This window comes from Schistocerca piceifrons, chromosome 1, assembly GCF_021461385.2.
Source record: "Schistocerca piceifrons isolate TAMUIC-IGC-003096 chromosome 1, iqSchPice1.1, whole genome shotgun sequence".
In the NCBI taxonomy this organism is placed as follows: domain Eukaryota; kingdom Metazoa; phylum Arthropoda; class Insecta; order Orthoptera; family Acrididae; genus Schistocerca; species Schistocerca piceifrons.
The window spans coordinates 684,961,418-684,978,659 of record NC_060138.1 but is presented as its reverse complement, the minus strand read 5'-3'; the positions used below and the strand labels follow the sequence as shown (position 1 = coordinate 684,978,659).

The window sequence follows — 17,242 nt, the reverse complement described above, 5'->3', positions numbered from 1 at the left end:
CTGACACCTGCTGACAGATGAGGAGGTGCCCATGAAAGTTTTCCACGTTTCCATTTACTTTTTACCGAAAATATTAAACGTTACCTGCATTCACATTCCCAAATCGTGGCTATGGAAGATTAAACCTAAGTTACTTGCTTCAGCTTCTTTCTTTGTAACTGTTTTTGCCGGAACCAACACAAAATTATTGCTGAAAATGTAGTCGGTTGGCAAGGACGACGCGGCATGAAGACTGCGCGTTGTTGTTCCTCAACACACTGCAATGGTGCACAAATACAGACCACCAACAGCAAATCCGTGAATGGTTAGCAATTGAGACGCACACCGGATAGACAACATTTGTCTGTCAGTATCTCTTTGCGACATCTCTCTTTCTGTATTCATTTTCCTCATTGAACAGCTGCCAATAAAAGTTTGTCGAAGGATTATTACTCAAGACAATATTCTGACAATATAGGTCACTGAAAGTGAAAGACACAAGCAACGTGTTCGGTTTCAATAAACTGCCGGAAAAAAATTAGTACAACTGGAAATACAACGTCGATTTTGGACCGATGTTCTCAAATTCGTAGAAGAGGTTCTTGACGAGCACAGACGCCCGCCAGAATCGTCGTATTGTAAGGGCAGCACTGGCAGATGGTAGATCTACCACAGCGCAGGGAAGAGGGCTTGTGAGCCCAGGCGTGTCGACACGAAACGTTGCGAATGGGTTATTAGCACTGGGACTACGGACACGCATACCTCTAGCCCGTCTCCCACTCATGCCACAGCATTCACGAGCACGGCTCAACTGGTGCCGTCAGAGGATCACTTGGAAGATTGAATGGCGCTCTGTGGTCTTCAGCGATGAAAACGGATTCTGCCTTCACGCAAGTGATGGTTTGCGCGTACGACGTACACCTGGTGAGCGCTGTCTCATAGAGTCCATTCGTTCATGACGCACTGGCCACACCCCAGGCTTTCTGGTCTGGGGTGCGATAAGCTACGACTCTCGTTCACCTTTGGTGTTTATGGAGGCGAAGCTTACCAGCGCTCGGTAAATGCAGACTCATATTAGACCCGTTCTTGCAACAGGAAGGTGATGTGTTGTTCCAACAAGATAACGCGCGCCCACACACTGCCCGTGAAACTCAACGTGCTCTGCAAGACGTGCAGCAACTTCCCTGGCAACCACGATCTCTGGACATGTCTCCAATCGGGCACGTGTGGGATATGATGGGACGAGGAGTGACTGGTGCGACTACGTGAACAGGTCGAGCAGGAGTGGCACAACGTACCCCAGGACAGTATTCGCCATCTGTACGATCTCTTGATCTGTAAATGTAATCTTTTCACGTAATCCATGCGCATTGTTCCAACAACAAACCCTGAACGAATGGGAAACGTCTGAAAGGGTGTACTAGTTTTTTCCGCCAGTTTATTACTGGTGTGAATGTATAACAATCGCTAAACTATACGAAACTGGGAAATCGCTCCTACTGATTATGTACAAGATTCTGAGATTACGTTTGAGTTATGTGGAAGAGAATGTCATTTAATTTAATTTAATCGCATGGTGATTTTATACAATATACAGTTGATACAAGGCAAGTGATTTTATACAATATATTTATATATATATATAAGGCAAGATTAAACCTTAAAGTCTGTGTTTTTCAACCAATTAATTAAGCTGGGTGCGAGAGTGAACAAGTCGTCGGGAATTCCAGGGTATGAATGAAGTGGACAGCATTGGACTAGGTGTTCAATTGTCTGCTCTTCTTGATTACATTCACACATTGGTGAACTGATCCAGCCCCATTTGTACCTGAAGTAGCTACAACAACCATGTCCAGTCCTTAACCTGTTGAGGTTGCACCAGAGGTTCCTCGGTAGGTCAAAACCTTTTGGCTTCTTTATGGGATCAAGGTAATGGGCTCTTGTTCCCAATGTTTTTGTTGTCCATTCATGCTTCCAGCTTTCAATTAGGTCAAAACCATCCGCGATGGGTTGTTCTGCAGTAACACTTGCTGGTCTTCTTGATCGCAATCGTTGCTGTGGCGGATGACAGAATTCCTGGTGCAGTGGTAGAGGGGTGATGCAGAGATTTTCTTGGCCTCCCTCAGTAGAGCTTGTTTCCGCCTTAAGTGAGGTGGAGGAATGTGACCCAGTACAGGTAACCAGAGGCATGGGGTTGATTTGATGGAACCAGTAATACAGGGCATTGTGTCGTTAAGTTTTGTGTCTACCATCTTCACATGTACACTTTCCAATCAGACAGGTGCACGGTACTCATAAGGCACGCTTTCACTACATGGGCGGCAACAAAGGCATTCTCAGCCAGTGACGTATTCAGCCTTGTGTTATAGTCCAGATTCAATGTGTTTCCAGTTTCATATTGCAGTTCATATGCTGCAAATTAAATTTCAGAGACTCTAATGGGCAAGTCGCAACAGTTTTATGTGTTTTTTGGACCTATCCATACAAGCAGGAGTTATGGCACCTATTGCCTGTTTTGCAGTATCAGAAAATACTGCAGAGCAAAACATAATGATGATGAGCAACTGTGAAGTACAGTCTTTTCGTGATATGGCTTGGGTTATTGCTTCGTGAAAATTTCTACATCACACTATCACATTCAGATAGTCCAAAAAGCTTCTCTGGCTTTCTTGAGTCTCGATGAGGACCACTCTTTTGCCAACCTCTTCCGCTTATCTCCGAAAGTAATGTTTCTGTAGAATAACGATCTCCACAAGAAGACAGCTTTTACTCTCATAACCAGATACAGAAATTCTCAGGCCTGTCTATTATTGTAGTTGACGATGTCACGGAAGAGCACATTGAAGAACTACAAGGTTTTGACATTCGGACAAATTATTAAGCGACCCACTGTGTCTTGTGGTGCAATGACATTTTCAGAAAATTATAAGATTCCACGTACCTATACGAGAATAACGTTAATGTTATGACAAAGAAGTAGGTGTTTGACGAGTACAGTACCACAGTACAGAAATCCAGCTTGTTGAGAGGACAGTGATAAGTGGTTCGTCAGGAAAAAGTGGCACTGCCTGGTGGTCGGCTCTCAAACATCAGTTTTTAGGAAACGGATGGCGAAACAACGCCTACCTCAAGTGAAAGACGCAGTTAATAACACCGTTCAAAATCCGCTAATTGCTTATTCAGCTGCAGTACACTTCAAAGTTCCTATAATCCTTCCTATATCTTTGATCTTGTCGTATGTGACTACGACTTGTTTCAGTAAGAGAAGAGGCTGATGAGACCGCAGTAATTTTATGTGAATGAAATTTCTTTGTGGGCTAAGCCAGTGAGGAGGCACGCACGTAGCTGACAAAGTATTTGGAAAAAGGGTTTGATGAGTGCTGTGGACGGATGTGGAAATGCAGTAAGGGTAAAAGACCTCATTGTGGAAAAAAAAAGAAGGGAGAGTGAGTCTGCATTGAAAAGCTTTCACAATATTGGAAATTAGTCTTGCACCCTGAAATGTAGTGCAAGCTGTTACAAAACCTCCTGACAAATCACAACAGTGAAATGGATGGAGACTCGTACTCAACTCATAGTTTTCGCAGGGTTTGCTCTTGCCAGTGAATAGTTTGTGGCTCAACTTTCTGCGACATCTGGGACACCTTCGTCACATGAAACGTATCTTTTTATGTCCCTTATCCAACCTGAATCACTGTAGACTAGAATCTCCGGCAAACTTACACCTCATGAACATACAAAAGTACACAACTGTGAGAGTTATATTAGAGAGAGAGAGAGAGAGAGAGAGGAGAGAGCGCAACATCTGAAAGCGTGGGCTGCTTGGAAATGGGCAGCAGAGTGTCACAAGAATGAATGTTGCATAATATCTTTAAGAGCGCCAGGAACGAACAGCGTGGGCGGCTTTAGAATGCACATTTGGCGTGGTAATGTACAGCCAAGTAAATGTTCGATCAAATTTAGCTGACACTGAGCTGCACTGTAAAATTCTGTCTGTCATCTTACAACCCAAATTTTCCATTTTGAGGCTTTTGTCCTTTCACATCAAGCACTATCCTCGGGACCGTTAACTTAAAAATGGTTCAAATGGCTCTGAGCACTATGGGACTTAACATCTGAGGTCATCAGTCCCATAGACTTAGAACTACTTAAACCTAACTAACCTAAGGACATCACACATATCCATGCCCAAGGCAGGATTCGGAGCTGCGACCGTAGCAGCAGCGCGGTTCCGGACTGAAGCGCCTAGAACCGCTTGGCCACAGCGGACGGCGGACCGTTAACTGCTAACATAGATTTGCAAATAGCTGAATACTGAAGATATGAGACATGCAGTCCATTGCCGTTTGTTTTTCTTCAATTCTCTCGTGTGTATGTGTCATTAGATAGATATGTTCGACGATATGGTGGATGAAATGCTTGGAAGGAAAAGCATGTTGAACATTTACTTTGTGGGAAGTGTTGCTGTTGTCTTGCCCAAGTTGCACCACTAGCTTTTAACGAACTGTGAGAGGAAAGATGAAAATACTACAGATAGCTTATTAAATAACTTTGTCAATTACCTTTATCGTACCAGCCTAACGCATTTCAGGAAACCATCGAAAATCTAAAGCAGGGTGCCCGTCTGGGGATTTGAGCCTCGTACCTGCCGAATATATATCCACTGCACTGACATCGTACCTCAGTTTCACAAGAATTACGTTAATGAGAGAAAAACAAACTCTCAAGAAAGAAATGTTGTATAAAATGACATGTAAACCATAACTGTTACACTGAGAGTAAATCTATTTAAAAAACGTCGGTGAGACAACAAAAAATGATCTGTTTAGCTTACAACAGGCGTCGATAAGCGGAAAAGAACAAATTAAATCATCTACGAAATCAAATTTCAATTAACTGGCCAGCCTGGCGTCGATAAGCAATTATTTTTCCAATGGGTATTAATAATGCGCTTATTCATTTTAGCACAGAGCGGTGTCACCGAACGGATACGCTACGGCACACTGTTAATGTCGTTAGCCCGGCACCGTGAGTGAGGGATGAGAATTGCCTTTCGCAATAATACCGTTGCCACGGCAACCTCCAGGGTTACGCGCCGCCGGAAACTCGCGCGGCCTTGCAGCGATACTGACCTTGAAGTCGATGTAGCCGTTCTTGTCCATGTCGAATGTCCGGAAGACATGGTCGCAAAACTCCTCGGCGTTGCCGCTCGGGAAGAACATCTTGTACATGTCGACGAACTTAGCCGGCGTCAGGCGGCCGTTGGGGCAGTCTTGCTGCAACACACAGGAAAACAGCCTGCGTCAGTCACCTGTCTACATCAATACTCGAACAGCGACGCCACTGACTTGTCAACAGGCGAGCGTTCTCATAAGTTATATGCATGTCCGTATGTGGCAGTCTTGAGGCACCGAAGAAAAACCCCGACACAACGAACTCACCGGAAGTCTAAAATAAGCTTCAATGAATCAGCGCTTCCCAAAAATCACTTGGAGGGATTTCCACTAATGAAACTGACGAGAGCTTCTGAAATCTACAGAAATCCTGCTAAATTATAGAATGAAATCTAGTCCACTGCACGTGAGCGAGTTTTACATTCTACAAAAGTTTTTCGTATACGGGAGAATCACGTGAGTGACACTGACGTTACCCTTCGATTCTTTGTATCTTCATTGTCTTCGTTGTATGTAATGTAATCTATACAGAGTTTTTTTTTATTTCCTTATGTTTCGTTCAAATGTAGAAATATACAATGCTTGCAGTCAGTATCACATACAATTTACAAAGGAGAGTAGAGACAGGAGGGTAAAAACTCTAGATAGTTGACTGTGAGTAAAGAATTTTGGCAACGTCCAGCAGAGAGAGAGAGAGAGAGAGAGAGAGAGAGATTGAAACGTCATGAAACGGAGCATATGACTTGTATATCTTTCACACACACACACACACACACACACACACACACACACACACACACACACACACACTGTATCTACCACAGTCTGAAAAAAAATCATTTCATTTACCAAAAGATAAAACTTGTGTTTTTACATGGATACCCAGCTAGTACCTGAGCTGCTGTATGGGAGAAATTTTTTGAAAGTTCTTGTGCTATGTAAAGCACATTCATTTTGCAAGTACGAAACAATATCATCTCACTTTGAAGTATTCCACGTTGTTTCCAATTAACTGATTAATTTATTTGTAATGGTTAGTCATCTCTACGTGCACGGGTGGTAATGAATGCGCCGTCGTATGTTCTACCCGAAAGGGCAACACATGTGGAGTGAAACGGTATTACATTTTATTTCTCGACGTATATTGCGGCTGTTGTCACTTATAGGCTCGTGACAGCCTTCCAACTAACAGTAATACATATCTGTAATGAATAGGGCGGTTGACTAAACAATCGACAGATGAAATAGAACCCGAAGTGTGAATTACATGTGTGGATATATTTCTGAGCATTTTGCTGAATACAAATAAGAATGCCTTAATACACAATTACTGCGAGGGCGTGCTGAAAAGTGACGCCACCGAATTTTTTATGTAAAAACTCTTAAAGCTTTGTAAATAAAATCAACCTTACTAACATCCTACATTTTCATTCTTGATGTCTACATATTTGCAGACCAGAATTGTGGCGTGTACAATGGGGGTGCATAACGTAAATATGTCGGTGCGTGAGAAACAGCATGCTGTAATTGACTTTCAAATTCAAAAAGTTCGTCAACACACCGAACACCGTCGCCTTCAGCATGAAAATGTCAGACCACACCCGAGCGCTGCATCAGCAACAGTCCGACACCTCGGGTTGACTGTCGTTCATTGTCCTCCGTAGAGTTCCGACCTGGCCCCATCCGCTTCTCACCCGTTTCCAAAACTCAAATAACATTTTCGAGGAAATCACTTAGATAGTGATTAATAGGTGCAGGTAGAGGTGAGGTAGTGATTACGTCAACAAAATAAAACATTCTACAGTGACGGTATAAACAAACTGTTCTTTCGTTGGGAGAAAGGTGTTTGTCGCCATGGTGACTACGTTCGAAATAAATATGCAGATATGAAGAACAAAGATGTACAATGTTAATAACTTTCTTTTATTTAACATGCTTTAAGAAGTTTCATATTAAGTAATTGGGGGCATTGCTTTTCAGTATGCCCTCGTATGTTTTTAATGATTTATTTAATATATAATTTCCGCATAGTTCTATAAAAGCTTAACAATTACTATTTGAAAAGAGGCACCGTTCACAGCAACATGAATATACACGAATAACACAAAATGTGCCATAAACACACCTGATGAACCTCATGAAAAGCGTTAGTGCTCATTTGCAGCAACAAATTGTAACAAGATGTAATTCTGAGTGAAATTATGAACAATGAATACACGAAGTTAACCACGAACGTAGCAAAAGACCATCTTCCCTGACTCTACCTCATATGCTGATAAACCAACTTAATTTTACTTCTTGTATATAGAACAGCATCTGTTTTTTTTTTTTTCAAAATATATAATAATATTACTTATTGTTTTGCAAAGTACACATACTGTGCTTGGGACGGTTGGTATGGTTGAAAATGAACACACTTCGTACGCCGCGTTTGCAGTGTAGACACTTCTATTGTTCTAAATGGCTCCCATTATCTGATCTGAGGAGGAAAAGTAAAGATAATAAGGGTGGTCGAGGGAGGCTAAATTCATATCACGGATTATAGAAAATTACAAAATTCGATGTACCTTATGCAACCTGTCATAAAATTGCCATGTTACATTACATCTTGGAATAATAAAAGTGTCTAGACTGCCATCGCGGCGATCGAAACGTCTTAATTTTCATAATTTATTATTATTTAATATATATAATGGCAATTTTAACCAGGGATATTACCACAGTTCAAAAACAAATTCAAATTCTTCCAAAAGTTGCGGAACAAGTAGGACTACAAATAACATTCGAAAAAACGGAATATATGACATGAATCAAACAAGCACAAAAGTTTTTGAACACAAAATATGGAAAAATATAAAGAGTTTCTCAGTTTAAATACTTGGGGGAAATCATACACGAAAACGGTCTGGAAAAATGTGCAAACGAAGATCGCTGTCAAAAAACGAAAACTGCATTCAGATTAACACAAAATATTTATAATTATACATCACTTTCTAAATTCAGTAAACTTGGGCATTACAGCACTGTAACAAAACATTAATGTCTTTATGGAGCAGAAACTTCAATTTTAAATAGAAAGAGGGATAGTGAAGGAATTCAAAAGAAAGAAAGAAAGATTATTAGGAAAATACTAGGCCCCAAAATTACTCATGGAGAAACTTACAGACTGAGAAGTAATAAGGATATAGAAGATTACACAGACATACATGGTGACACGAGAAAACGAAGACTTAAATTTTATGGGCACTTTAAAAGAATCACACCCAGCAGGTTGATAAAACAAATAGTAGAGTTCTACGAAAACAGAAGGCCAAAACTGAGCCAATTAAATGGATCGCTGCGCTTAAGGAGGATCTTAAAGTAGCCGGTATAACTCAGGCAGACGTTACAGACAGAAAAACATTCAGGCAAAAGGTATTTGCTTGGAAAGCTGGTCGGAGAGAAATTAGAAAACGGACTGGAACATCGCGCTCTGATGAAAGAAAGAAACTTCTTTCTGAAAGGAGGAAACAGATCTGGACGCAAAGGAAGGCTAACCATTAAAAGTGACATTCGTGGATTGCACCTCGCGTGATACTATTGGATCCTTAAGTGAATAACAATAATAATAAAATTCAGAATTTATATGTAGTAGATAAATAATTTTTATACTTCTATAGATGATGTATTTGTAATATCTACAAGGCACAGGTCTCATTTATGTGCAATTAGATTTGTTATAATATATAAATATAAAGTAGATTGAAGAACAATTCTGTATTAATCTGTGCGCATCAGAAAATGTAGAACATCTGTAACATCTCTAGTACCGTTCGTTAACAGTCAGTGCGTATTGCTGAAATGTGAGCTTCCAAGAAAAATACGCAGCGCAGACGCACATGACAGCTGGTATGAAACATCAGTCCTAACACTGTTCCATATATTAACCAAACACATGCCACTGTAATCAAAGTTTTAAATTTAAAATATTTGCAGCAATTTCGACATCGTTGCTTTTCTTGGAGCAACGCTGCTCAACTGAACATTAAAATTATCATCTGAAGATGAGTAACGCCTTTGAAACGGGATGTTATTTAAGAATTCCAATTTAGTTATCAGTTATGTTACGATTACACAAGCGTATTAAGTGTTGCGAAAAGTAGAAGTAACAAACGACTAATCGCTTGAATGATATCAAAGAATCCACGCGGTACCGCCAGCGTCTTGACATGGAACTTAGCACATACTTTGTTAGCTGCACCTTCGCAATGAACTGAAACGAGCTAAAAGGAATTGCTGTTTTAGTAGAATTGCTGTTTTAGAACCTAACAAGTTTTTCGCCTTCAGCGGGCCGGAGTGGCCGTGCGGTTCTAGAAGCTACAGTCTGGAACCGAGCGACCGCTACGGTCGCAGGTTCGAATCCTGCCTCGGGCATGGATGTGTGTGATGTCCTTAGGTTAGTTAGGTTTAATTAGTTCTAAGTTCTAGGCGACTGATGACCTCAGAAGTTAAGTCGCATAGTACTCAGAGCCATTTGCACCTTTCATATCAGCGCACACTCCGCTGCAGAGTGAAAATCTCATTCTGCATTTGCACCTTTTTTTTCGCCTTCGTTTTCTCCTCCCAACTGACAATCTGCTACGAGATTTCGATTTACGCTGGTTCATTCTGCGTGCTTTGCAATAGGGAGCTGTTACGACCGATATATTGAGACCCCTGAAACCTAATCATCACCAACAAGACTAACAGCCGCAGCCGCAGCATCTCAGCACAGGACGTGGTGGACAGTATCATCCGTTCATTTCAACAGACGAACACGTTGCTCACCTTGTGTTACTCGTCGCTTCACAACCAAGCAGTAATTCGAGAAATGTTCGAGGTAGCAGGTACCGCTATCCTCACCTTGCACTCCCATCTGTATGTGGAGTGTGACGAAGGACGCTTGATAGCGATCTGTGAGTCAAGCAATGGCGATATAATAGCATCACCGAGCCAAACCAGCATCAAAGAATTAAATGATGCCCACGGGAAACTTCATTTCTAACAATCGATAGCTAAATAAAAATAATGCCGAATCTAGTTGGCACAAACAGAAAGGGGCGATCAAAAAGTGTCCGTTTGAGGGCATTGCTGCAGCGTATGTGCAACGCAGCGCGATTCCGATGCGGGTATATAATCACCGACATGTTGGCGACGGATTAGTGCGGCATTCTTGCCTTTCTGACGTGCGTGCATGAATTGCGGAAAAGTGAACTATGGCAATCTTATTACCAAATGCGTCCAAATGGAACCAACGCGCTGTTATTCTTTTCTTGGTTGCTGAAGGACAAACGCTGGTAGGCATCCATCGGAGGATGAAGAACGTGTATGGGGCAGCACGCTTGCCGAAAGCCACCGTTGTGCAGTAGTGCGTCAAGGGGTGCTGCTACTTCATGATAATTCACGTTCCTACATGGCTAATGTCAAAAGGTACACTTACACAATCTCATGTGGAAACACTCGAGCACCCACTCTGTAGTCCTGATCTCTCCCCATGAGATTATCACGCCTTCGGTCCCTTAAAAACGAACTTGAAGGCTTGACGATTCCTGTCGGATCAGGATGTGCAGCAGGCAGCTACAAACTTCTTCGCGCAGCAGGACCCAGTGTCTTACCAAACGGGTATCTTCAACCTGGTGCGTAGGGCGGATGATTGCTTCAATGCTCACGGAGATTTTGCGTGATTGCCACACCGATGATGGGACTGTACGGTCTCCGAACGGAAACTTTTCGATCAGACCTTATAGTCATTACTTGCAGAATGAAGCAATCTGTTTCATATTCACATACAACAAAACTCAGTGAACTAAAGAGGTCAGAAATATAGTATATAAATATGCGTTAAAGCTGTGACGGAATTTTGAGAAGGATGTGAGTAGTGCTGCACTGTGACGGAGAGACACAGATCGACCCAGCACCTGAGGAGGGCAGCAAAGAATTTTACAAGATATATCTAAAGATTCACCTGATTTCGCAAGACTAAATCTGCCAAGTAGAAACTAAAAATTTACCTTTCCCGACACCTGCAAGTTTGCGGTCCATGTGGCTGCCGGTAGCGGTCTAGCTCGCTGGCTCTTTTATTGCCCAATGCGTGTGGAGTCGAGGTGGCGATAACAAATAGTTCAAATGGCTCTGAGCACTATGGGACTCAACTGCTGTGGTCATCAGTCCCCTAGAACTTAGAACTACTTAAACCTAACTAACCTAAGGACATCACACACATCCATGCCCGAGGCAGGATTCGAACCTGCGACCGCAGCGGTCTCGTGGTTCCAGACTGTAGCACCTAGAACCGCTCGGCCACTCTGGCGGCTGGCGATAACACAGCAGCAAAAGGCAGTTTGCGTTCTTCGTTTTACCAGGTGCCAGTCCGTGCGGCGTGATTGGTGTAACACGGCAAACACATACGTAATCGAGCACGAGAGGAATTCTCCAAAGCTACGAGTTATTTGCGGCGTTTTCAGAGTAAAAACTTACGGCCACTTCCATTAAGTGGAAAAGACGGTTACAGTAATCAAGTGGCTGGCTATACTGGAGATCCGGCTTTTTCAGTAACTGGCAAAGTACGTGGAAAATTCTCGTTTTTCAACATGGCGGAGCACCACCGCGTGTTAAGAACATTAGACCACTACTTAACAACGACCTGCCCGAACGACGCAGCGGCGGTAAGGGACGTACGGATCTCGCTGTGAACCACTGGCCAGCAAAGTCGCCTGAACTGGAACGTTTGTGAGAGATTACGTCTATAGGGCTAGACTCGCTATCGTCTGATTATTTATCGTGCATCCGGCGCAGGGCGCTTTGATCGTGTGTGAAAAGTTAACTGAAACCTTTGATCCTAAACGTAACTGCAAGAAGAATCCAAAGGTTTATACACTGAGATGGCAAAAATCTTGGGACAGCGATATGAACATATACAAATGGCGGTAACATCTCGTACACAAGGTATAAAAGGGCAGTAGACTGACAGCCCTGCCATTTGTATTCAGGTGAATGATGTGAAAAGGTGTCCGATATGATTGCGGCCGCACGACGGCAATTAATAGGCTTTGAACGCGGAATGGTAGTTGGAGCTAGACGCATGGGGCATTCCATTTCGGAAATCGTTTGGAAATTCAATGTTCCGAGATTCACAGTGTCAAGAGTGTGCCGAAAATACCAAATTTCAGGCATTACCTCTCATCAAGGACAACGCAGTGGTCGTCGGCCTTAGCTTAACGACCGAGAGTTGTCAGTGCTAATCCACTCCGTGAAGTAGCCTCAAAAATCAATACGGGACGTATGACGAACGTATCTATTAGGACAGTGCGACGAAATCTGGCGTTAATGGACTATGATAGCACACGATCGACGCGAGTGCCTTTGCTAATACCAACGTATACATCTACATGGATACTCTGCAAACCACATTTAAGTGGCTGGCAGACCGTTCATCGATCCACTTTCAGAATAATTCTTCCTGTGTAGGTAGGTGTCAACAAAATATTTTCGCATTCGGAGGAGGAAGTGACTGAAATTTCGTGAGGAGATTCCGCCGCAACGAAAAACGCCTTTGTTTTAATGATGTCAACCCCAATTTCTGTATCACTTCAGTGATACTCTCTCTCCCCTATTTCGCGATAATACAAAACGTGCTGCCCTTCCTTCAACTTTCTCGATGCACGTTGTCAGTCCTATCTGGTAAGGATCCCACACCGCGGAGCAGTATTCTACAACAGGATGGATAAGCGTAGGGTAGTCAGTTCCTTTACTGATCTGTTACTTTTTCTAAGTATCCTGCCAATAAAACGCAGTCTTTGATTAGCCTTCCTTACAACATTTTCTGTGTGTTGCTTCCAATGTAAGTTGTTCGTAATTGTAATTCCTAGGTATTTAGTTGAATTTACGGCCTTTAGGTTTGACTGTTTTATCGTGTAACCGAAGTTTAACGGATTCATTTTAACACTCATGTTGATGTCCTCAAATTTTCGTTATTTAGGGTCAATTGCCAATTCTTGCACCAAACACACATCTTTTCTACATCGTTCTGCAATTTGTCTTTATCTTCATCTAACAGCACGATATCACCTGCAGCGCCTCTACTGGGCTCGTCACCATATCGGTTGCACCCTAGACGACCGGAAAACCGTGGCCTGGTCAGATAAGTCCCGATTTCACTCGGTAAGAGCTGATAATAGGGTTCGAGTATGGCGCAGATCCCACGAAGCCATGGGTCCAAACTGTCGGCAACGCACTGTGCAAGCTGCTGGTGGCTCCATACTGGTGTGGGCTATGTTTACATGGCTTGAACTCGGTCCTCTGGTCCAACTGAATGGATCGTTGACTGTAAATGGTTACGTTGGAAATAATTTGCAGCCATTCATTTACTGCATGTTCCCAAACAATAATGTCGTGTCACCGGACTACCATTGTCCGTGACTGGTTTGAAGAACATTCTTGAGAATTCGAGAGAATAATTTGGGCACCCAGATCGTCCGACATGCCATCGAATATATGCGGAACATAATCCAAAGGTCAGTTCGTACAAAGTATCCTTTACCGGAAACGCTTTCGCAATTATGGACGGCTGTAGAGGCAGCATGGACCAATATTTCCGCAGGAGCCTTCCAACGACTTGCAAAGTCCATGGCACGTCGAGTTGCTGCACTTCACCGGGCAAAGGGAGCCCGACATGATATTGCACGGTATTAGGAGGTATCCCACGACTTTTGTCACCTCAGTGTATGTACACATATAAAAGGTACTTGTAAAATCGGATGGTTGTTTTGACAATAAAAAGTATATAGTCCTACGCGTAACATACAATTTATTCCAAGTTTCTATCCTCCTTCATGTAGAAGAGAGTCTTGTGCAATCTGATGAATACCTTTGAAACATCCTGTAATGTGAACGGCGAGGTTACTGGGACGCACCCGAACTATTTCTATCGGTGTGACGTTGTATCCTTGTGGCGGTGTGCTCTCTACCGAATCATTTGTGTCCAACCAGCTTTCGTCGGTTTCCCTGGCAGCCAGGAATCCGCCCCGGGCAGGTATTTGTGAACCGCGACCGCTTCCTGCGTGGGCCGCGCCCCGCCGACAGCCTCTTCCGTTCGCCATCAGTCTCTGGCAGCACTCGCCGCTCCCAATACAACGTTCTCAGCGAGGTCTCACACCAATAAACACCGTAAACAAGTACTTACACTAATAAATACAGGGATAACATCGTTAGCAACGATCTCGAAAAGTTACTGACCGATTTTCTTCAAATTTATACACGATAATCTAATAAACAATCGGACGGACAGAAGCTCGGTTTTTCTTTAACAATAATGTACAGCTTACTGTTAAAATCGACTGCGAGAAAGAAAATTTTCTGCTGTATTGTGCAATGCTGCGAAAATGTGCAATTTCATTTGCTTTCTCGCAGTCCGTTTTCACTATGGTCCCTTGCATCGTCATAAATTGTGTAGAGTTAGCCGTTTGCAGATTAGAACTACGCCAAATTGTGTAACTGAATTCTCACAGATCCAACGGCTGGAGAGGAGAGTTCACACCCCGTATATCAATGATCTCAACCGATCTAACCAGTAAATTTAAGTGAATCGAGATTTAGTTTCCAGTAACAACAAAGAAGGTTTAAAGATTGGTCTTTCAAATACGTTGGAATTGATTTAAGATGAGATTTTTGTGATCATGGTCAACTGTATGTGGCTTTTAATCACGTCTTACCACACAGAACCCCAAAAACTAAAACTAATAACTATTAGGACATATGCTACACATTTTTAAACAACAACTGAATGTACAGAATGTATTGTGTACAGTAGTACAGATGCGCTGTGGAGAAGTGCTGTTTTGTTTTCCTCTTCGCAGTCTGTTTGAATCACGATAGTAGGTCCTTTAGAAATTAGACTATTTTTTTCGCATGGTTAATTTATGTTGCCGTTTCTCGAACTAGCACTTCAGAAAACCACTTCCATCTCTGCAGACATATCCAAAAATAGAAAAATGTTATATATTCCGAAGTTCTGTAACTTTATTGCGCAAAAAAATTACAAATCTTAAAACAACAAAAGAAAACGAAAAAGTGTTTTTCATTCATATTCTGTATGATTTATTAGAATTTCGTGTTCCAGACCTTCAAGGTGGGCGAAATCACAACGAGGAGCCGAAATTTGGGTGCTGAAGCGAAACCCAACGAACATCAGATTAGGACGTATATCCAATTTCCATTCATATTTAGGAATTGCGAAGCACTGCGCGGTTCGTTAGTCATTAAAATGAATTTAAGTGAAGTTCGCGGTGTAGACGTGTTGAGCTGCATGTGGGGGGCTCAGAGGCGTCGGGGAGTGCGTGCAGATACAACGCCAGTGGACCCTAGTATAGTCCTCCGATAACCGGCTGCAGTACAGCAACCGCAGGACACACCAAGGAGACTAGGCGCTCGCCGCCGTGCAGCGTATGTTCGTTCACAAGTCGTGCAGGTAATTTCGGACCCAGAGAACGTACGGCGTCGATGGTGCCTCAAAGTGAGACCATGAAAACGTAAAAAGATTGCAGATGAGTACAAAATATTAAGGAAATGTAGAGATTACGAGATCTGAACCACTTAGCTTGGTCAAGGACTCCTGGATTCTGCCACACACTGGTAGTACTAGAGACTGTAAAACTGGCGCTATGTATGTGGAGAAGAAAGCACCCATACATTTAAAATATGTTTATTGCTGTTAACGTATGATGTAAAGTGCGCCGGCCGCGGTGGTCTAGTGGTTCTGGGCGCGCAGTCCGGAACCGCGGGACTGCTACGGTCGCAGGTTCGAATCCTGCCTCGGGCATGGATGTGTGTGATGTCCTTAGGTTAGTTAGGTTTACGTAGTTCTAAGTTCTAGGGGACTGATGACCACAGAAGTTAAGTCCCATAGTGCTCAGAACCATTCGAACCATGTAAAGTGCAAGGTTGTTGCCGTTTAACCAGAAAAAAGGGTTTGCGGGTTTTAGTAAAAATTAAAAACCACCCAACAAGCCCAATCAAACCCACCTATATGCAATTGTGAAACTTTAATTAACATTCAAAATGTTACATAGTTAGCCTTGCACAAATTAAAATGAGCCATCAAACTCACTGAAGGCAACTATTTACTGTCCCAAGCATTTACTTTATTATTAATGTTTTTTAACTTTTCTTGCAATACAGGATCACAGTTAACTAACATTTACACTTCCAGGAAATAAACTTCAACTAGATGTGGAATCGTAATGACTGTAAAGCACAATTTTCTCAGTTCTTTTCTTTCCTAAACTACTTCTGCATTTTGACCAAACAAGCTCTAGTTGGAGAGCAATCTCACAATGGACGCAGTGCTGGCAGGGCAGGAAATGAGGCACCAATAAAGTAGAACTGGTTATATGGCACTGGGGTTAGCTACAGAAACACAAAAGTGCTGAATAACGAGACATTTTCGCCGCGGTGCTAAGTAACAAATACGTGAAATGCAAACTGTGTTTTAGTTTATGTTACCCACCACGTACGTAACAGCCCATTTGTTAGAAATGCACCAAAAGCGACTTTGTGAAGTATTCTTCTAGGGTGTAGGTAGGAGATAAGTTTTAAATTCATAAACGATCATCCCTTTGCGGAACGATTTCAAACCACATATTGATTGTACATGCAAACAGTGAATAATATACAAAATTATAAGAGACTGATAAAGAGAAAAACGATAATTTGCAAAGAGATTTCAAAAAGTCAAGAATGAAATTGAACTTAGCAGTTAAACCCACAAGCATGCTACCGTCATCAAAGCGTGTTGTTAGTACTGTAGCGCTTTCTTAAGTAACATTTTGAACTCAGGTGTGCAGTACTGAACAGGAACGAGAAGCAACGCATGTCTCGAGTCGCGAGGGACCAAAAGTTTACGTCGGGTTGTCCCTGGCCTAAACCTCTCCGGAGAGGTCGGCGATAAAGCGCGCGCCGCATACGCAAGCGTGCTCCGTGAGCGCTGCGCGGCGCCGCTCTGCACAGCGAGTCCCAACGGGAAGACAATGACGCTCGCGATATCAACACTCAGCAGGTGTTGCACAACACAGTCA

The 17,242-nt window shown here is 42.7% G+C and overlaps 1 protein-coding gene across 2 annotated transcripts in view; it reads right to left on the bottom strand.

Annotated features, from left to right (window-relative positions):
• Positions 1-17,242, bottom strand: part of LOC124709385 (neuronal calcium sensor 2) — a 672,737-nt gene that overhangs the window by 119,300 nt on the left and 536,195 nt on the right. For both annotated transcript variants that reach the window (XM_047240834.1, XM_047240835.1), the window contains one exon: positions 5,112-5,255. In XM_047240834.1, the coding sequence (XP_047096790.1) occupies positions 5,112-5,255 (144 nt within the window). The remainder of the gene's footprint in view (positions 1-5,111; positions 5,256-17,242) is intronic.